General features: G+C 42.5%; 1 protein-coding gene across 2 annotated transcripts; it reads left to right on the top strand.

Annotated features, from left to right (window-relative positions):
* Window positions 1-527: 527 nt before the first annotated feature.
* Window positions 528-21933, top strand: LOC126397920 (NAD(P) transhydrogenase, mitochondrial-like). Of its 2 annotated transcripts, none has more exons than XM_050057124.1 (22): window positions 528-645; window positions 1624-1777; window positions 4417-4646; window positions 4745-4944; window positions 5040-5127; window positions 5207-5295; window positions 5379-5566; window positions 6571-6704; window positions 6785-6976; window positions 7506-7656; window positions 9783-9944; window positions 10056-10166; window positions 10259-10404; window positions 12782-12977; window positions 13822-14055; window positions 14902-15062; window positions 16061-16240; window positions 16319-16478; window positions 19345-19426; window positions 20822-20940; window positions 21318-21433; window positions 21533-21933. In XM_050057124.1, exons 2-22 carry the CDS (start codon window positions 1648-1650, stop codon window positions 21677-21679), a joined length of 3216 nt encoding a protein of 1071 aa, XP_049913081.1. In that variant the 5' UTR covers window positions 528-645; window positions 1624-1647; the 3' UTR covers window positions 21680-21933. The 2 variants fall into 2 exon arrangements, with proteins under 2 accessions (XP_049913081.1, XP_049912999.1); XM_050057042.1 differs by lacking the exon at window positions 528-645 and adding an exon at window positions 827-959.
* The last annotated feature ends 750 nt before the right edge of the window (window positions 21934-22683 follow it).

The following is a 22683-nucleotide window of genomic DNA, read 5'->3' as shown; positions in this document are numbered from 1 at the left end:
CCAGGTGAGATCCTCGATGATGTGCATGCCACAAAATTTAAAGGTTTTGACCCTCTCTACCTCTGTCTCACTGATGTGTAGTGGCATGTGCTGCCCTTTCCCCCACCTAGGATCAATGACCATCTCCTTGGTCTTATCTGCATTTAGGGAGTGATTGTTTTCCCAGCGCAAGGCCACAAATTCTAGTGTCACTGAGAGACACAAAATGAAGAAAAAAAGAGGCAAACACACCAAAAGGTCTGTATGTCTTGCACCTATGTAAGAGAGATGGTGGGGCCTTTTGGATATCTGTGCCCAGGGGCCCATTGACTCATGATCCGTCCATGTACTTTTGTTGGAAATGTCTCCATGTTTTAAATAAAATGTATACATGAAAATAGCAAAAAATAAAAATGGAATAATAATAATAATAGTGAAGGGAATAGTTATGGTTGTCCAACCATTTTTAACTTTTGCACTTGTCTCTGGTGCTCTGGCGTCACCCTGCGTGCAAAAACTAAAATGCAGTACGCCGAAAAAAATTTAAACACACACACAGTTTGCCCAATACGTGTCCCCAATTCAAGTGTGTGTGTAACTTTAACATCATTTTTTTAATTTTAGAGCTGCGTAGGAAGCAACAGAGACACTCTCGACACCGTCCATGTAAGCATACCTTCTTAAAAAATATATTTACCAGAGACTAATTGTGATAAACATGTTAATCCAGCCTTTATATCGCAGGTTAGTCTGGCAGCAGCGGGTGCAGACAGTTTATCTGCTCTAGTGGTGGTCAGGAGTGAAGTCACATGACTTGCTATTTATATATAAATAGTGCAGCAGTGATATCGAAACTGCGGAAGGTCGTCTGTCTGTCCCTGCGAGCAGACGAGGGAGTTTTATGGTAGGACGTCTGATAGGTGACCCTGCTGCTGAGGGAAAGTTCAACTATTAATCTGCTCTTTCTGGGAATCTGAGAGGCAAGTGTGACAATGATGACGCAAATCCTTCAATTTATGAATGAATTAGTAGCAGGTGGGGGAAGGACACTGATTGACTGTGTGATTCACTGAATGAATGAATGGGAATAAATAGCAAATACAGCTGATCTGACCTAGAAGTCAAAACACCAAGCAGAGGTTCTCCTACATATTTTCACTTTTTGGTGATAGAATTGTGCATATTTTGTTTAATTTATTTTCAGCATTTGCAGACAGCAATTATTATAATCTTGTTAGTGTAAGAAGGTGTGTGTCTGTGTCCTGAGCCCTGAGCTGTCCTCTCTAGCCCCACCACGTTTTATCTAATTCCCTGCCCTCTTCTCTTTGGTCCTGCTCACAACACCCAGGCCAGACTTGGCACAGTCTCCCCCCCCTGTGCCGTCATAATTCCAGTTCTCGCGAACAAGCAGGGAGTGTAATCAACCCTGGGCCCTGTGTGTGTGTGTGTCCTGCAGAGCTGAAATGTCACTTTGCTGTCTGTAGGCCTCGCTGCACAGACAGCCTGAGAGTGTGACCAGACCAGGGGGGCTCAGGACCTACTTGTGGTGGAGGGGGGATTATAATGTGCTTTGTTATTTGACAGCAGGTGCAGAAGTAGTGCTCACTTACCACCTACCTCTGCTTGTTTGTGTTCATCTTCAAGAGCCAGGGCGGACGCTCAGTGGCCATGTCGACCCTCCTGCGCTGCTTCTCCAGCTCCTCTGTCGTCTTGTTCCAGCGAGGGGTCCGTCAGAGGATACCTGGAAGGAGGACTTTCAGGACTTTCCCTGTGTTATGGGACCAAAATGCCCCCCGAGGTAGGAAATGTTCAACTCTATTAAAAATCTGTCTGCTTAACCTTGCAATATTTTTGTTCACAGAGGACATCCTGGGTCTGCATGCTTTCTTTTGGTTTGGATTTCCTCTGTGTCTGAGTTGAGGAATGAGAGTTCACTCAAGGACAGTTTCCCCCTGGCCAGAAGAGTGGAAAACTCCACAGATCATGAAGTGTTTGGAGCAGGTTGCTAGAGATGTTCCCAAAATAGGGAAGGCTGTGGTGAAGCAGGCCGGGGCCAGCTATGCTCACTGCACTCGCTGTGGGAGCTGCTAACATGTGAGAACATATGAGAGGTCAATTAAAGGTGACATGTAAAAGTTTAACTGCGGCCTGGCAGATCATATTCACAAGGCGTTTGTTTATGGAGCCCGTCGGCAGGGCACATGTCACCGAGTGTTTGTGGGAGTTTTGTGAGTTGCTGAGTGCTTTTTAAGTTTGAATTTTGTCGGCGTGGCAGTGCAGGCCTCTCACTCTCTGTGTGTGCTGGCTCAGAGCCAATCACCTGCTAGTAATGTCTCCATGGTGGCGAGGTCACTACTCCATGTATGGAGAGAAATGTGTAACCTGAGACTGTTGCCAGCCGCACAATCTCGGCTATACACGCATGCTCTCCTGTGTTGTAGCACAAAAAGATAAAGACACAGAAGCTCCCTGTATTTATTATAAAGTGATGGGTTTTTTTGTATGAAAGTTTTTAGTCAAGTCAATTTTATTAATATACCTTAACATCACAATGTGCCTCAAGAGACTTTATGATCTGTACACCATGCGAGACCCTCTGTTCTTACATCAGTGATACTCAACTTACAGCCTGTGTGCCAATTTTGGCCCGCAATAGGGTGTCCCACTGACCATTACATGTGCCACTGGAGGGTCCTCCAGCCCCCAAAGACAGAGTTCCGGTCCGAATGTCCTAATATCCTTGAAACACCCCTGCATACACCTGACATGTGTGGGGCTGGTGCAGCTAGATTTCCCTCTTGGCAAAGATGAGTGAGGTTAGCAGACATGGTAAGCTTGAAAACAGCCATTTCATTTATTGTATACCGATAAATATTAGGGAAGGCTTATTAATTAGCCCCTGGCCTCCTGTCATTTTGCAAAACTCCCCCCTGGGCAGAGCAAGCTGAGTTTCCCTGTCTTAGATCCTCACTTTCTTTCCAAAAAAGCCCTTGATATTTGTGCAAAATAACCAACAAAATAAAAGCCAAGTGACAAAAATGACAAAAATATACATATAATGTGAACATATGACGAAAATGGATCCAGGTGGTATCAGGCAGCTTTCACGTGTCACCAAACAGCTGGAGCCTCATGACTTCCTGTCCACCTCTGTAAGAGGACAGGCTACACAAACACACAGGAAACAGAACTGAAGCACATCATTTGCACAGAAACAAGCAGAGGGTTATTGAGATGTAGTGGCTTTCAGAGAGTTAACATTATTCTCGTCAGCAGGCTTCTACGGTTAAAGCGATACTTTGCCGATTTTAAACCAGCTTTGTATCATAGCAATATGGGCAGTATGTGTAAATGAACTGTGGTAAACTTCCCTCCATCTTACCAGCACCCAGATATCCTTGCTCATCTCCCAGCTCAAATCTGCCAGATCATCCAGTGGATTTTGACTGGCTTTAGGGCTGTCACTGTACTGAGGCATTTTCGTATGCCCGTTGCCATGGACACAAAGGGTATAGAAGCAGATTAAGAGAGCCGCCCTTCTCTGTCTCTCTCAAACTCAGGTCAAACTGTAAAACCAGGTAGTGCTGATCAAATATAAACCAAGATTATTTTACTGTATTGCCTATTTCTTGCCTAAAATGTCTTCAGAAAAATATTTTAGTGCATCGTTTGGCTGTATCAGGAGAAATTGCGAACACGAAGTGGGCACCATACTGTTTCCTGTATTGTCAAAATGGAGGCTGACAATACTGATGGTGCGTTCATTTTGTACTTGGAGGTCGGAAGTGGGAATGACGTCACCTCCGAGTTGACAACAGTTTTTGCATTCTAGTTGACAACGGTGAACAAGTTGGGAAAAAAACATGGATGCCCGCAAGAAAGCCTTTGTTGCCCTTGCACTTTCGGAGTATGGACAGCTTCAAAACCGTCATGCACTCCAACTGATGAACGCCGCAGATGAGGCTGTCCTAATGTAAAACAAATAAGATAAAATTGCTATAAACAGTACTTTAGCAGAGTGTTTACTCACTATGTATGTGACCGGCAGCCATCTTGAATTTGTAAGTCGGGGTTGATGCGGTTGCTCCGAGTTTCCGAGTTGGAAATCTGATCTCAGGGTGCGTTCGAGTTTAAACTTCCGCCTGGAAACTGGGAATTTCCGACCTCCGAGTACAAAATGAATGCAAGATCAAACCACCAGTGCATCCTGGTAGTTGTAGGTTTTCTACCTCTTGAGCAAAAGCAAATGCCACAGTCCTTTTCCCCTGTTTTCTCTGGTCATGTAGCACCAATTCCTCCAGTAGTGAATTACTTCTTCAAAGTGACCCACCAACCAGATAATGTTTTTTTGTTTTGTTTTTTAAAGAGAGACCTGTTAATGTAATCCATAGCGTTTTATGTTCTGCTGACTCACTCTCAGCTGGTTTGTGTGTTCAGGTGTGCTCTACAAGGACCTAGTGGTTGGGGTTCCTAAGGAGACATTACAGAATGAACGTCGAGTGGCGTTGTCTCCCGCTGGGGTGGAGGCGCTGGTCAAACAGGGCTTCCAGGTGCAGGTGGAGAGTGGCGCTGGTGAGGAATCCAAGTTCTCTGACCAGCAATACAGAGATGCTGGAGCCAGCATCACTGACGTCAATGGAGCCCTTGGCTCAGACTTGGTCCTCAAGGTTTGTACAGGATGTGGTCTGCTAATAAAACAACTGTGTATTGTTAAGTCTAGATGTTACTGAGTTTTTACATCTGTAATGTCCTTTTTCTGCTGTAGGTTCGAGCCCCCAGTCTGACCGAGGCAGACCTCCTGAAGCCAAACTCCACCTTGGTGAGCTTCATCTATCCAGCACAGAACCCAGAGCTGATGAGCAAGCTGTCAGAGAGGCAGAGCAACGTGCTGGCCATGGACCAGGTGCCCAGAGTCACCATCGCACAGGGCTATGATGCACTCAGCTCCATGGCTAACATCGCCGGGTAAGAAAAATACTCATGTAAATGCTGATTTCAATGTTTGTCGCTGTTCAGAGTGTCTGATGACAGTAAGTTTGACTTGATTATCTGTTTTGTAGGTACAAGGCCGTGGTTCTGGCTGCTAACCACTTTGGCAGGTTCTTTACTGGTCAGATCACAGCTGCAGGAAAAGTGCCCCCAGCTAAGGTAACTGTTTTTATGCATGTTACCATGGTTGGTTCATCTTCCCACAGTCTTTGCTTATTAATGTTTCTGTTGTCCACAGGTCCTGGTTATTGGAGGTGGAGTGGCTGGTTTGGCAGCAGCAGGTGCAGCCAAGTCGATGGGAGCCATAGTCAGAGGTTTTGACACTAGGTATGAGACCGAAAGAAAAGATGTTATGTCTCAAACTAATGGTTGTGATGTTGACAATAACCTGACTGTGTCTCGACTGTCAGACCAGCAGCCCTGGAGCAGTTCAAATCATTTGGGGCAGAGCCTTTAGAAGTCGACATTAAAGAGTCTGGTGAGGGGGTTGGAGGTTACGCCAAAGAGATGTCTCAGGAGTTCATTGATGCTGAGATGGCCCTGTTCGCCAAGCAGTGCAAAGAGGTTGACATTGTCATTAGCACTGCCCTGATTCCAGGTCAGTCGCACTTCTCCCTCTTGTCTTTTAACGTTAACTGTCAAAAGCTGCATTGATCAATATTTTTTGCATAGTAACGGTGAACCAGATGACAAATATATTACCTCAATCTGGTTGAAATCACTGATAAGAGATTCTCTAAGTAGGCAACTAATTTCAAGCACATTAGCCATAAGAACTTGATAAGCTTGTTTTTAATGCTTGTTTAGATATTTTTCTGCCCCCTTGTGTTCAAAAATTGATTATTGCAGCTTTAACATGGATTCATTGTTCTCTGATTTTCCTGTGTTTTAGACTGCATGATAATATGAACATTTGTTGCATCTCACCTGTCTCTGTAGGTGCATTTCCATCCTCCTCTTCTTATGTGCATGAAAAAAAGCCTGAGAGGAAACGTAAAAAAATATCAAAATATCACAAAATACGACTATGGACCCTTTTGTTGCATTGTTTGTCATTGCTGGTGGAGATGATCCCAACCTGACATCTGCAGAGCACCGTATGGTGACTTTTGCTCTGCTCTTGGCCAGGAGTGACATTTTGCTCAAATGGAAGAATTCTGCCCCGCCCACATCTGGCCAGTGGCTTCAAGTTAAAAATGTTTTTAAATAAAAAAAAAAAAAATCACAAAAACAAGCTTATGAATGCACACATGACTGTTACTAGAACTCTTCCAAGAGCACATAGCTGTAATATAGTTGTTAAACTCTCTATTTTAATTGTACAGTATGCTCCATTACTACAACTGTTTTCCTCTGTTTGAGGTTTGACTGGCAATTTTTTAAATCATGTCAGCACATTGACATACATCCTCTTTTGCAGTGGCACCTGAAATAGCCCTAACTGCTACTTATCTGGATGGCCTAACTCCCAGTATTCGCACAACAGTAGTGGATGGAAAAACACAGAAATTTGCATGTTCTCTTTTCAATTTTCTGAACATTTAATCAAAACCTGCACTAAATTTATATGCAAACCAATTTATGTTTCCTGCTCCCATGCAGGAAAGCGGGCTCCTATTCTGATCAAGAAGGAGTTTGTGGAGTCGATGAAGGACGGCTCTGTGGTGGTGGATCTGGCTTCAGAGGCAGGAGGCAACATTGAGACCACCAAGCCTGGGGAGCTGTATGTTCACAAGGTGAGGTGTCTGTGTAGCCAGCCGATAAGAAACAAAAGAAAGCCTGTCTTTATGTAAAATTCACTGATGATGTACTCTAGGGAGTGACACACATCGGCTACGCAGACCTGCCCAGCCGCATGGCCACCCAGGCCAGCACTCTGTATTCAAACAACATCCTGAAGCTGCTGAAGGCCATCAGCCCAGACAAGGAATACTTCCACTACGAGCCCAAAGACGAGTTTGACTATGGAACACTTGACCATGTCATCCGTGGGACTCTTGTTATGAAGGTGGGTTTTCTATTTGTTGTAACTGTCTGCTGGCAGCCTCCGTCTCTGCTGGCACCCCTCCCTCCCTCTCGGCACGAGCTATCAGATTCTGTCATGCTAGGATACTGCGCCAAATGAGTACTAAAAACCCAATCCCAGCTGGGAATAGCTCATGTTGGATCCCGGCAAGAATGTTATGAACGTTTCAAAATATACTTTTCCAGGAATTTTAGCTTTGACACATTGTTTATGGCAGAGAAAGCATGCAACCTCAACAGGACATATCAGTTTACCCCTTGTTAAACTAAGCATTATTCAGGCCCCTTAAAAGAGAATTTATCCTTCAAAACCACTGGTAACTGGTTCGTGATTGCTGTTTGTTCAGTATAATCTCCTATGCGGTCCATGAATTTGTGTTTTGAGTGCTCCCACCATCCAGGCGAGATCTCCCACAATGCAAGTCTTGATGTCTGTTTCTCACGCAAAACTCTGTGGACATCCTCTGTGTTCTCACACTGATCCTCTTGTGTGTGCTCTCTAATGTGTCCAGGACGGCAAGAACATTTTCCCGTCTCCTCTCCCCAAAACAGTCCCCCCACCCCCAGTGAAACAGAAATCAGTCGCAGAGCTGGAGGCTGAGAAAGCAGCGGAGATCTCCCCCTTCAGACGCACCATGACCTCTGCGAGCGTCTACACTGGAGGTCAGACACAAATACACAGATACATGCAGAAATATTAAGATTACTGGACATTTAGTGCAGTTTCATGCGCTATGAAGGCTACGTTCACATTTCAGGGCCTAATGCTCAATCAGATTATTTCCCCTAAGTGCTTTCTGCTTAGACTGTGCACATTCTTGTTTGAAATGACCCATATCTGACATCAGTGTGAACAGGTCTCTGCCCTGAAATGCCTCGTCACACAAATGCACGATGGGACAACAACAAAAACAACAAAAAATAAATGAATGAATAGTGGTGCCAGCTTCATATCCTGAATGATCACCATATTAGGGAGGTCCAAAGAGTCATTCAGCAAATTAATTAGCCACGTGCTTTTGTTTGGGAGACTGTGCAATGGCCGTTTGTTTTCAGATTAACGGGCTGTCGTACAAGTGGGCTTTCGCAGCATGTAGACAAGCTGTCTCCGTCAGAAAGCATCTGGTAGTTGGGATCTATTGGCTTTTTATTAGCGGTAAGGCTATGGCAGCCTTTTGTAGTTTAAACAGACTGCTCCGAAACAGTATGGTGAGTAATCTGAGCTGTGCAGTGCAGTGTGACGTGAAAAAACAACAACATGATTTTATGGGAAAAACACACATGAATTCTGATATGACTGTTCTCATAGCTGTTGCACAGCCAGTGATTGGATATGTATCTGATTTAGGAGCGCACATGAAAGTGGCCCAGAGCAGATTGACAAAAAAATTATTTCTGTGTCCACACTACTGAACACAGCCGAAGTTCTTTTGAATAATATTTTGTACCTTTTTTTATTTTCCCCAAATTTTTAAAAAGGTCCTTCTCTTCTGAAGAAAAACCAAAGTTTATATTTAACAATACACTTAACCGTATTCCAACATAATGAAATTAAGCTTTCCAAATAGAGTTGTAACAATTAGTTAACTGGAAAACTGAATCACCTACTATCTTGGTGATAGATTAAGTACATTTTCACGCACGATTTGCTGTCCCTCTGTCATAAATCAAACTATAAACAGAGCATCTTTGGGTTTGGACGTCTTGTTTGGCAAAAAAAAAAGCAATTGGAAGATATCCCCATGTGCTCAAACAGCTATTCAGAATAACATCAGTTGAATTGGATTTGGCCGATTAATACAAATATTTGACTATTCGTTCCCTTTTTTTTTCCATATAGAGTTTGAGAGTTTGAACAGGGTTCAATGGGATGCTCAGGGTGACAGCAACGTTCACGTAACAAATCAAGTTAGCCCTCTGAGCTAATGCTTGCTAACTATGCTAATGCAAAGCCAGGAGCCAGAGACTAGCAGAGATTGTATTATGTTAAGTTGCTTTGAGCTGTAAATTACCCACTTCTGAGAAGAAGGCAGAAGATAACATTATTTTGGAGCCTGACCGGGCAAAGCCTCTCTTCCGCCAGGCAGCTGCCTCCATCTCACTCACACTCACCCTGGGTCTGAGTCTGCAGCTGCCTGTACCAGAGAGCAGCGTGAGAGCAAGGAGCGCTCTCTCGGCAGCTAAATCTCAGGCCTAAATTTTCTCCAGAAGCATCCTGCACACAGACTGACAGAAAAAAAGAGACTACTCAACTTGAAGAATCTCGGTTAATTCAGATCTTTAACTCTCGGGGTGCAGCCCTATTATTTTCACTATTTTTCTGATGTAATTTTGACCAAAAGATAAATTCAAAAATCAAGAAAATAATCTGTGATTTAATTGATAATAAAAATGAATGTTAGTTGCAGCTGAAGTTTCAAACAGTATCTTATTTGGAAAGTTTTGGCATTTTTAAAATGAGCTTTTATTGCTCAGAGCACTGAGATCACCAGATCTTAATGGGACTTTTGAATGTAGACACTATAATTGAGCACAGTGGGGAATACATTTTTCAGTAATGTATGACGTATGAGTTCAGCTCTTTGAAGTCTCAGAGAAACTATGAATCATCACACTTGCATAACCTGTTATGAAAGGAGAAGTGTTTGTTTTTTTCCTCTTCAATTATTCCATTGCTTTTATGGTAAAAAAAGGGACTGGAAAAAAACAACTGCACATTTTTTTCCCACTACATCAATATGGAAAGAGTTGTGCACAACATAACAACACCAACACGTGTCTCTCTGTAGGTGTCTCCACCTGTCTGGCTCTGGGCATCATCTCCCCCAACGCAGCTTTCACTCAGATGGTCACCACCTTCGGCTTGGCTGGGATTGTGGGATACCACACTGTGTGGGGTGTGACCCCCGCTCTGCACTCACCCCTCATGTCTGTCACCAATGCCATCTCAGGTCAGGAGTCATAAGTTGGTTGTAGCCAAGTTTAGACACCTGGGACACCTCATGTTTTCCTGATGGCACGTCTAAACCTTTTTTTTAAATGTGAGGTCTTCTCTCTGGCAGGTCTGACAGCAGTTGGCGGTCTGGTGCTGATGGGTGGAGGCCTCACACCCTCCTCGCTGCCTGAGACTCTCGCTCTTGCTGCTGCCTTTGTTTCCTCCATCAACATTGCCGGTCTGATACTTAAACACAAAAATATCAACAGAGAACAAGATTAACTCCCCGTCCAATCAAATGACAGTTACTTATTTTCTGTATATATACAGGTGGTTTCTTGATCACACAGAGGATGTTGGACATGTTCAAGCGTCCCACTGACCCTCCTGAGTACAACTATCTGTACATGCTGCCTGGGGCTGCATTTGTTGGTGGATATGGAGCGTCAGTAGCTGCTGGATACAACATTGAGCAGGTGACAGGATATACATCATATATGTGTATATNATTCTTATTAAGATATATTGTAGTAAGTAACTAGTATTAAATTTTCAACAGGTAACTGTCACTATGTTATCATTATACTGAAATGTTTGATACAATACCTTGAAAAAATTGACATTGAGGGCTGTCAATTAAACAGTTTTTCTTAAAAGATAAATGAAGCAAAGCTATAACATGATAACCACAACTTTTCTTGGTTAGTAGCAGAGAGCAGCAGAATGACTGTAGTAAACATTAACAATAAGACAGAGAGAAATCGTAGCTGGTACTGAGTATCAGTACTGCAGAGGATTAGTACGGAAACCACTTTTAAATATTCAGAATTGATATGTATCGATAAATCGCTATTTTAATAACACTATACCCTGGCAAAAAATCATGTTTCTCTGCTCCTGAGTGCTCCTAATCGCATTTGTAAGAATCCACCGTGCCGGAATGACAACCAGTCAGAATCAGGAGGGGTCTCTAACGCAGTGTCGGTGCTCATGCACACGCTGCACAGCCCCTCTCCCCTGTGCAACTTCAGTTTTGGATTTGAACCCTTTCAGGTCCTGTGGCTTTCTCCACCTCGGAAAAGGTGCTCAGATGTTTACCCTTGTTTTATCTCAGCTTGATTACCCTTTATGCCTCCGCACTAGCGATAGCCGTGGCCAAGGACCGAAGAATAAACTGATTAGAATTTTGTGATCAAAGCTCAAGGTCAGCCTGACCTCACAAAATATGTTGATTAAGAATTTATATGTAAATTATGACAAAACTTCACACAAATGTTTAACAGGATAAAATAAGGCCCAAAAGATCAAAGGTCAGCTTTACTGTGACATCATAATGTTCTGCATTTTTCACACTTTTCTGGCCATTATTCAAGGTCATATTTCAGGAACAGAAGGAGAGGCATTTGGTCAGATACTTAATTGTTGACATCAAACCTTGAGACTGTGCTGGTTACATAGATCTTCTGTGCTGCCAGGGGGGTGGGTGTGAATCATCCATGTTAAACTGTTGGAGAAACTTGACTGGTGGAGGCATACAACGGCGGGGCGGTAATTCTAATTCTTTTTTGTTTTTGGTCTTCTTCTGTTTACTCGGCTTTGCTGTTTTGTTGGCAGCACACCGTGCACTAGTAGTGATTGACACTGTGTCAGAGACAAGTCTGCTCTAAGTGGTTGTTTTCGTTCAGGTGCGATGGATTCTTGTGAATGCTATGAAGAGTGTGGCTGCATTCGTATTTGGGGTTTTTTGCTTGTAAATTGTTTTGATGAGTACTAGGGTGGCATTGTCTCAAAGACTGCAAAATGTCAGAGAATTGAGAAAAATGTCCCGAACCCCCCGCCAAAGATATTCGATCCACTAACATTTAAAGCACAGCCACACATGGGTGAATTTAAAACTGGAAGTGAAGAGGTGGTGAATATTCACCATTAAATGGGAACCAAGGGCTGAATAAAACATTAACTTCCGGTGGCAAAGCAAATTAACATCTTAGCATCACGTGGAGTTAAACTCTGGTGAACTCTGAACACTATCTTAACCAATAGCAAAGAGGATTGTTGTCGGGAGACAGGCATGAAATGTAAGAAAATGGAAAATGTACCAAAAAATTTTCCTGGTGTTTATTAGCCAGCTAGCTAACATTAACCAGCAAGCAGTAACATTAGGTGCTGCCCACATTCAACATGAATATCGCCTCAGCAGGCGGTAGTTACTCGCCTGCATTTGCTCATGTGTACTGTGCCTTTGAGCAGTTTTGCATAAAAATGACTTTAAGTTGCAGTGTTTAGTGGCATTCAGCAGTGAGGTTGCAGATTGCAATCTACTGAATACCTTCCCCTCACCCCTCCCTGTCCAAGCATGTCGTAGAACCTAAGGTGGCCTTCAGGTAACGCAAAAATGCGAAAGACCCCGTAGAAACAACATGGCGGACTCCGCATAAGAGGTCCTGCTCCGTATGTACATATAAACGGCTCATTTTAAGGTAACGGAAAACTCAATGATTTGTAGTTTGATTTGTAGCAGGTGATTATACACTAAAGAATACAAAACTTTAAATATTATATTTCATTTCTGCTAATAGATCCCCTAAATCTTACAAAATGCCCCTTTAAGAATGAATTAACTATGAAAATAGTTGCCAATTTATCTTCTGTGGATCAATTAATCGGTTAATCATCAAATCACTTCAGCTCTGAGTATTTTAATAAGATTTTATATTTACCATTACATTTGTTTTGTTATTGTTTATTCCTTGATGATTTAAGGAAGATTTTTGAGTGACTTGATTGTGACTCTAACTGTGATCAAGCGCTTCACAAATAAGTCTGACTTGTGTTTTCCTTTTTTTACCTCAGATGATGTACCTGGGCTCAGGCTTGTGTTGTGTCGGGGCGCTGGCAGGCCTCTCTGCCCAAGGCACCAGTCGCTTGGGGAACGCCCTGGGCATGATCGGAGTGGCGGGGGGCATCGCTGCCACCCTCGGTGCCCTCAAACCCTCACCAGAGCTGCTGTCTCAGATGTCTCTGGCCATGGCCACAGGGGGAACCCTGGGTACGTAGCTGCCTGCTTTTAGGCCCACTCTGGCACTGATAATTGTTTATCGCAGCACTGCCTAATTTAGTTTCAGAGCAAATCTTGTTGTCGCTCACTATCTAAAGCCCCGAGGAAACACGCTGTACTGTATCATGACAAGGAGACTGAGACATCTCTGTTTCAGTCTCCATCTAAAAAGAAACAAAATTAATAAAGCTCCATGGCTGCTTTGAAGTCAAACAGTTTGTTTAGGAAAGTCAAAGACCACCATGAATGAGTTACATGTTATTAACTTTGCATGTGACTGCTCTGCTCTTTGAAGAGTGTGAATTTTTTGCTAATTCGTAACAGAACATTAATCATCCCACCCAGACACAGAGATGAGTGGAGCTCGTCATCATGTGTGAATGTTGTACATGTTAATAGTAATTAAAGAAAGCAGGATGATAAATGACGTTTTAATCAGCACACACACACGCAGGCAGGCAGGCAGGCAGGCAGGCAGGCAGGCAGGCAGGCAGGCAGGCAGGCAGGCAGGCAAGCAGGCAGGCAGCAGAGCATGAGGGTTTACTCAGTGTTAGATTAGTGACCCACTGTTTTCAGGAAAACAAACCTAACTTAGGACTCATTAGATCGGCTTTGAAGATCAAGCCTTGTTTGTTAGGAGGAAAGTTACTGGAAGCAGGTGTTTGCCTTTTAACCATTTTACTTTTTTTTTTTAATAACATTTTTATTTTGTATTCAGTTGTAGCCAACGTGCATGAGAAGTTTGGAGTCTGGTGCTTGACTCAGCCAAACTGTAGTAACTCAGAGAGATTTACTGAGATCTGCCGTTTATCGGATCTTCATATCTCCACCGCAGGTCTGACCATTGCCAAGCGTATTGAAATCTCAGACTTGCCGCAGCTGGTGGCAGCCTTCCACAGCCTTGTGGGGCTGGCTGCTGTTCTCACCTGCGTTGCCGAGTTCATGATTGAGTACCCCCACCTGGACGCTCACCCAGCCGCCGGCGTACTCAAGACCGTGGCGTATTTGGGCACCTACATCGGAGGCGTCACTTTCAGTGGCTCACTGGTGGCCTACGGCAAGCTTCAAGGTAATGGATTCTACTTAAAGGGTGGTTTGGATTTTTTGAAGTGTGATTGCATGGGGTACTTATCCATAGTCAGTGTATTACATACAATACAAGGTGGTTGGCACACCCCCAGTTGTGTTTTAGGTTCTAAAATACATTTTGTTGCTGCCCCGTCCACAGCAGTACATTATATAGCTTCTATATCGTACTCCAGCCTGCTTCTCCAAACTGGTGGTGTGCCGACTGACTTCTGCTGTATGTAAGACACTGACTACGGAAAGGTACCTCATGCAACCCCGCTTTCAAAGACCCGAACAGTATAAAAGTGCATACACAGTGTGCATGTGACATGTTTTAAAGTCTGTAGACTGTGTCCTTTACTGACTGATCACTGTTCTTCATTTGACACGAACACCCTAATATCTACGTAAACACACTGAGCTATGCGTCCTCCAGCGCTGATTGTCTCTTTCATCTAGTTAAAGCCAAAGATCCTCTGGTAAATCCAGGCCTGGACTCGGGGGGGTTTGTGTGCATGTGTCAGCAGTCACTAGTTTACATTGCAGTGTGACTCATCAAGAGGAACACATGAGAAGCTTTCTGGTAATTTGTTATGGGTAGTGGCTGCGTGGCTGTGGTTGGTGGAGGGCGGCTGTCTGATTTGTGGATGGGACAGACTCTTAGACGGCTGATTAGAGGCCTCCATGGAGACGTCTGAGAGTTCAAAGACACTCGACACTGCTGAGGAGAAAAGTGTGTTTACATGTTTTATCTTGTCAAATTATTCCCCTTCAGCCTTAAAGAAAGAGTGACAATCATTTCTGGCTTCTATGAAAAATATTTGTTGGGAATGTTTTTTCGTTATAGGCCTCCTGAACTCCGCCCCGCTGCTGTTGCCGGGACGACACATGTTGAACGCTGGTCTGATGGCAGCGTCAGTGGGTGGCATGGTGCCCTTTATGCTCAGTTCCAGCTACGGTACAGGCATGGGCTGTCTAATAGGAGTGTCTGGGCTTTCCACTGTTATGGTGAGTTTCAGTGATTCACTCAGCGGAGAGCAGGTGAAGCGAAAAACAGATTAAAATAAATGGAAAAGCTTGAAGATGTGCAACTTTTCTTTCAGTAAAATTGTAATTCAGTAATTAATCTAAAAAATGGGATTTCCCATCTTGGAGTACGCTAAATGTCAATCACTCTTTTACATTCATGGATTAAATTATATTTTTATTCAGAGCAAATGTTGGCACTTTGTCAGCGACTTGTACTCTCTGAGTCACTGAGTACAGTGATTGAAAATTGATGTTATAATGGTACAGTAATTTAGAAACTTAATTATAGATGATACGCACATTAAAATTGTGGCTGTTGCCACAGATTAGGCAGAACAGAACTCTAATTTTTGGAAACAAGTTGGATTTAATTGACTTAAAGGTTGAATGTGTAAGATTTAGGGGGATTTAATGGAATCTAGTGGTGAAGTTTGCAACCAGTCAAAGCTTCTACAGGTTAGAATTTCTTCAATTATCATTGTTAAGGAAGTTTTTATCCAGAGCTGAATTATCTGCAGAGGTCTCTTCCAGACTTACAAGCTCAGTGATTTAAACTGGTGAAAACACTAAAAAAAGCAGTTTCACATAAAATAAAAATCTTTGTTTTTCCAACACTCTCATTGGGGAGGAGCTCTGAACTACAGTGGCAGATACAAATGCTAAAACACGAATGGCCTTATCGAGAGCCAGTGTTTGGTTCTTCCGTTATGGGGTACTGTAGAAACGTGACAGGGCAACATGGTAATGTCCGTAGTCGAGGACTCGCTCCCTATGTAGATATAAGCAGCTCATTCTAAGGTAACGAAAACACAATGATTCTTATTTTCAGGTGATTATACACTAAAGAAAGCATACTAATTATATTATATTCCATTTCTGCCAGTATATCCCGCTAAATCCTACACACTGGACCCTTAACTGGCTCAAGTGTTTGCAGTAACTCCTTATTTATTGTTTCTTCTCCAACCCCTTCACAGGGTGTAACCCTGACAGCAGCCATCGGTGGCGCTGACATGCCCGTGGTCATCACCGTGTTGAACAGCTACTCTGGATGGGCTCTGTGTGCTGAGGGCTTCTTGCTTGACAACAATCTCATGACGATTGTTGGAGCTCTGATCGGCTCCTCCGGTGCCATCCTCTCCTACATCATGTGTGTGGTGAGTAGACATACATATCCAGCCACATGTGTGAGCTAGCACAGTGAACTCAGAGTTATTGTCCTCTTCTCTCTCAAGGCCATGAACCGCTCCCTGCCCAATGTGATCCTGGGTGGTTATGGCACCACCTCCACAGCGGGCGGTAAGCCTATGGAGATTGTTGGCACTCACACTGAGGTCAACGTGGACCAGACCATTGACATAATCAAAGAAGCCAACAACATCATCATCACACCAGGTACACGTTGTGACATTTGTGAGGCCACTGAATATTTTTTTAAGGAGTGTTATTTTCAGCAGTTTGGTCCTGTGCAAAATAGTAAACAATGTCAAAAAGTATTTTCTCAGAAAACAGTCATAACATGGAAATATTAAAAGTGCACTCCACTGATTTAGCATTGCCTATAACTGGCTTATAACTGTCAGACTCATGGTGGATAGTTGAAAAAGAGAGGATCACAACTGATGCAGCTGAACCAGACATTTCAGACACCTACAATACCCATAATGCAACTCCACTTGAGTCACTCAAATGTACAGATTTGGGTGTGTTACGCTAGTAGCAGCTAATGTAGCCTAGAGCACAGATAAAGGGTGAGCTACAGAGGTCTGCTCAATTCTATCTAACTCCACACCAACATATATATATATTTTTAATTTTCAAACTTGCAGTCTTCAGACCCAACTGATGCTGACTCAAGCGATGTCATTTGACACACACGGTGACACTAGCAGCTCCCTCTAAAGCCAAAAAGGGCTTTCTAGTAGTCCCCAAGACCTGTAAACAGAGTTTGATGTGTAAAATTGGTGGAGTTCCCCTTCAAGTTTCAGTTCCAAGGAATACTAGAGAAACTCTGCCGACATTTAAAGATTTACCGCACATGTTAATGTGGTTTTTTTTTTTTAGCTGTAAACTAAATGATATTACTATACTTTGATAAAACACATCAGTTTGCGTTTCATGGGTTGAAAAGGCTCAGCATGCCCTCTGCTGTTTTAAATCAGCCCTGAACTTTGCAAGACCAATTCTGACATCGAGTCAACCTGTTGGGACTTATCTACGTCATGAAATGTATGTAAAAAAAGAAAAAGAAAAAAAGACTGTTAACGTCCTCTAATCCAGCGTTTCCCAACTGCTCCAGCCATGGGGTCCAGATTTCTCCTTAGTCATTAGTTTAAGGTCCACACAGTTGAATACATTTGGTATCCTGCTTGAGTTTGGCCATGCCGTTGCGCTACTTTGCTGTCTCTTTGAAGTAGCTGTCTGTTAGTCACTAACTCTACAGCAGGACCCTTACAAACCTGACACGTTTGCGAGTCACTTGCGATCCATTCAGGATGGACCCGCGGCTCACTTTTGTACCACGACCCACTAGTTGGGAACCACGGCTCTAATCAACCTCTGCCTCACACATCATTTTAGCATTTTTCAAGCTAGGTAAGCTCGGACTTGGGGGTAAAGTTAGTCTTTTAACAATACTGTTGTTTGGAGCCGGTCCAACAGGCAGCTCAATCAAGACAATGTCTGATAAATTTTTATTTTAAATAGCTCATGGTCAAAAAGATGGTACAGTAGTCAACATTTATAAGGTTTAAGAATAGCCACAGAATTGAATTTTGGTTGAAACTTAACCATTTAAAATGTTATCTTTAATGTGGCAAGTCTGCTTTTTTTGTTATTTTATTAATCTAAAGACAAATTTTACCAGATCTTTGAGTCCATTTTAAGCCATGCATACATATAGTACAGTAGCAAAAGCTTCTCCGCAGCACAAAGTGGAGGCTCTCCTATAAAAAGCCACAGCTTTTTGGGAGAGAGATGTGTATAACAAGGTTTGGGTTGACATCAGAGACTAAGGTGGAGCACAGATTTAATATCAGATTCTCTCATCACTGCATAGCATGGATCCTCTCCTGGACTCCAGCTGCAGCTTTTCAGACTGTCTGCATCAATAACGTCAACGATCTCTCTCATCTGATTAACTTCACCCTGAGCCTGACCTCGTTGCCAAATTGGGGATCAGAAATGTTATTGCAGCAGCTCTGGAAAAGCGAGAAGTCTTGCAAAGCATTTGGAAATGGACAGAATGACGTGACAGTAATTAAATTAACAAAAAATATTGAAGCACAGTAACCACAAGAGGGAGCAGTTCATCCATGAATGATCCTGCAGCCACCTGGACTCTTAAAGCAGATAAAGTGAGTGTGTCAGTACATGTTTGTCGGTAGAGTGTAGAGGATGATGGATTTGATTTTTGAGTGTGAGATGGAGACCACATTCTGATTTATTAAATAGAAAAAGCAAGACTTGTCTGACAACCAAGTAGTTGTCAAACAGCCTGAGCAAGAGGAACCACGCTGAATAACTCGGATACTTGAATTGCTGTTGTTTTCCAGTGGCTCCAAACCAACGCAAGGACAGCTGTGTGGTCCAACATGCTGCTTTGATTAGAGAAACAGTGAAAAGTCATAAGAGCTATTGAGTCCAGACTCAAGATTTCTCCATGCGCTGTCAACAACAAAGCACGGCAGTGAGGAAACAGAAGGCTCCAGTTGTCTGGGGAATTAGAAGATTCGGGTTACGGGTGACTGGCTTCAAAAAACTCGATTAGGGGTAATGCTGAACTCTACAAGGTACCTGACCACCAGGGTTAAATAGGGGTTATGCAGACCCAGGGAAAGGAGTTCTTTGCACGCAGGGGACCCAAATGCACACCACACATGCAAAAGGCTTCAGAGGAAAAATGTCTCTCAGACCAATGAACCCCTGTGATTTAATACAGAGAGGAGACTTGTGGTGGATGAGGACAGGGAGAGGGGAACGAAAGAAAGAAGGCATCACTGGTTTTATTGTTGTTGAACCCCTGCTGGACTGCTGTGTTTTCATTTGAAAAGGAACAATAACTGTGCCATTTATTCCAATAGGGCCATAAACAAAACACAAAACCAGAATCGGAAATGCTATTGAATAATAGATTCAAGCAACCAAGAAAGGATTACGAAATCTCTAGACACTAGTAAAATAAAGCTGATTATATGCTAAGATTAAGATGGCAACTTCCGAGGCTGTTACATGTTTATTCTCTGCATGTTTTTGTGTTTAGGTTGGGGTCTGTGTGCAGCCAAAGCTCAGTACCCGATCGCAGACATGGTGAAGATGCTGACAGAACAGGGCAAGACTGTCAGGTGAATGTCGACACTCATTCTCTTCGTCCTCTGTATAAACAAGGTCACTGCAGCTTCTTTCCTCAGTGAGTTTGCCATTGGGGGGCTTGAAAAAAGACAACTTCAAAGGTCTAGTGTGTGGGGTTCAGGGGCATCTATTGGCAGACATGGTGTATAATATTAATAAGTATGATTTCATTAGTTTATAATGACCTGAAAATAAGATTTGTTGTGTTTTCATTACCTTAGAATGGGTTAGAGTGGGTCGTCATCCACTGGGGCTGCTATGTCGTTCTACAGTAGCCCAAAATGGACAAGTCAAACACTGGCTCTAGATCGGGCCATTCGCATTTTTGTTTTCTCCACAGTAGTTTCCCTACACACTTGTGAGCAGTTTCACTTATGCACACTCACTGCTAGATGCCACAAAATCTAATCACTGGAACTTTTTTTTTTTTTTTACTACATTTACTCAAGTACTGTACCTGAGTACAATTTTAAGATTTTACGTGATTGTTTAAACGTTATGCTACTTCATACTTCTATGCCACTGCATTTCAGAGGGAAATATTGTACTTTTTATACCATTTTATCTGACAATTATAGTTTTTAGTCACTTTTCAAATTGAGATTTTGCACAATAATCATGTGAACATGTTATAGATCCAACAAACAACATATAAAGTAGTTAATACTGGTGGCTTCATCTCCACCAGCTACAACATGAAAATGCTACCTACATGTTTATACTAAGGATGTTCCTAATAGGGGTGGGAATCACCAGAAGCCCCACAATATATTTTACAATATGTTTTTAATTATACGCTTACTTAGACTAGTCATCTAGTCTAAAAGTGAAAAAAACACTCAGAAAACAGTCAAAATTCAAAATTTAGCACAATTTGATCTATAAGGCTAAACACTGTCCAGAAAAATATTGCGTGTATCATAAGAGCCATTTAAAATTGTTAATCACATTTTTCAGTAACCAAATAGTACTTTAAATGCAGCTTAAATGTTTGGATGAACATTGCACATCATCCTACAAAATATCATAACTCATTAAATAAAAGTTAACAAACAAAATTTATTGAAATCAATATCTTTTTAGAAAAATAAATCCCCAGTAAATGTTCCTAATTATTACAACAGGTCAATGCAATCCTACAGAACGTAATCCTATCCTACCATTAAAAAAAATAAATACATCAGTCATCACAATTCGTATTAAAGCAAAAAGTTTTCAGTTGTTGGTCCTTTTTTTCAACAAAAGCTCTTAATACTTGACCACTGTATAGAAATAATACAATCTGAACTTCTTTAGAAAGTGAGGCGCATTTTTACTCATGGTGCCACAGGAACAGGGCGTCAGTGATCAGTTTTCAGTGCTAATCAATAACCGTCCATCTCCAACAGGTTTGGTATCCACCCAGTGGCCGGTCGTATGCCCGGCCAGCTGAACGTCCTTTTGGCTGAGGCTGGTGTACCCTATGATGTGGTACTGGAGATGGATGAGATCAATGAGGACTTCCCAGGTAAACTCTTCTTTTAAAAGACTTTCTATCAGAGCTATCAGGATATTTAGGGACAACCATGTGTTGTCACTTTGGCAGGAAGGTGTCAGATAATAATACAAGATCAATTATGTGTAATAATCTTTTCCCCCTTTCATCCGCACTTGGCGCAGCCGCGTGTTGTCTTGATATTTAGACATGCCATGTTATCAGGGCAACAGTCTTGTTTTCTTAGCAACCAGGCATGCAGTCTGAGACACATGGTTCTGTTTATGACAGAGGGAGATAAGTGTGGTGCTGGGGAACCCAATAACATTAGTGAGGAGGACAATTGCGGAGCATTCAGCCAGAGGTTTGTCTGTCTTGTGTATAAATGTGTAAACATCTGTGGCCCACAGAGACAGACTTGACATTGGTCATCGGAGCCAACGACACAGTGAATTCTGCAGCACAAGAGGATCCAAACTCCATAATTGCTGGCATGCCTGTCTTGGAGGTGTGGAAGTCCAAACAGGTTGGTCTACCTTTTTTTAAATTACCCTTGACATGTCACTGTATTTCTAGCTGTGTGATACAAAAAGTAACCATGTGACTTATTCAAACTCTACCCCAGGTGATCGTGATGAAACGTACCTTGGGTGTCGGCTATGCTGCAGTAGATAACCCCATTTTCTACAAGCCCAACACATCAATGTTGCTGGGCGATGCCAAGAAGACATGTGACAGCCTGCAAGCAAAGATCAGAGAGACGTTCTACTAGTGACCCCTCATTAGCTTTCCATCAAGGACAGAAGTTCTCAAGTACAGCGGCAGGTTGACATAAAGATACTGTATTTCCAGTTTTAGCTTCCAGGGTATATATTTTTGGAGAACAGATTTATTGGGTCTACAACAAATGTGATTCTATTGCAAAGATGCCCCAGATTCATTAAGATGATTTGTTTTGAAAATAAGGGACATGAATAACTTAAACACAAATGTGAACTGATTTGTAAATAAAAATATTTAAATGTATCTGAAGTCCATTTCCTTGTACATTTTTACATTTTACATTTAAAGGAATACTTCTCCTCCAAATTAACATTTTGTTTGTCAATTACTCACCCTGTGTTATGTAGAGTTTGTGAAGAAAACTTTTTCTTCCATGCCTCTACAGTAGAACAGAGGAAATTCTTAAATTGAAATCATAGGGGTCCACGTTTAATAGCACAACTACATCAAACATTCATGCACAAACTCTCATACAACTTGTACAGTATAATCTAAGTCTCATTTGTCCAGTTGTACTCTTAGTACTTCCAGACAGACAGCCTTTTCTAACAGAGAACTAAAATGAAAGTAGAACTTTACTATGCTCTCTTCAGAGCAAAACTCCACTGATAAAAACAGTAATTTTACCTCACTGAACACAGGAGCTGGTGGTCTACCACTTCCTCCATCAGAGTATAGTCCCGTTTCCACCAAACTCTTAAGGTATGGTACCTTAAGGTTTAAGAGACCTAGCATTTCCACCACAAACAGTACTCTTAAATGTGGGCAGGGTTGTTGTCACTCACTGCTCCGTCCAGCACTCACTGTATTTCCTCATTATTGGTGACACAGATGGAAGTCTGCACCTTGTTTATTGTCCACAGAACGAGGCTGCACACAGACATTTTCAGAACAAAATAAAACAGGCTGCAGTGAGAGTCTCTCTCCATGGGATATTTAGAAATAGTCGGTTTGTGCATTTAGTCCTTCTCAGGCAAGCTCAGGGTTTTAGTG

This window comes from Epinephelus moara, chromosome 1 (genome assembly GCF_006386435.1).
Source record: "Epinephelus moara isolate mb chromosome 1, YSFRI_EMoa_1.0, whole genome shotgun sequence".
Taxonomy (NCBI): Eukaryota; Metazoa; Chordata; class Actinopteri; order Perciformes; family Serranidae; genus Epinephelus; species Epinephelus moara.
This window is presented reverse-complemented; position numbering and strand designations above follow the sequence as displayed.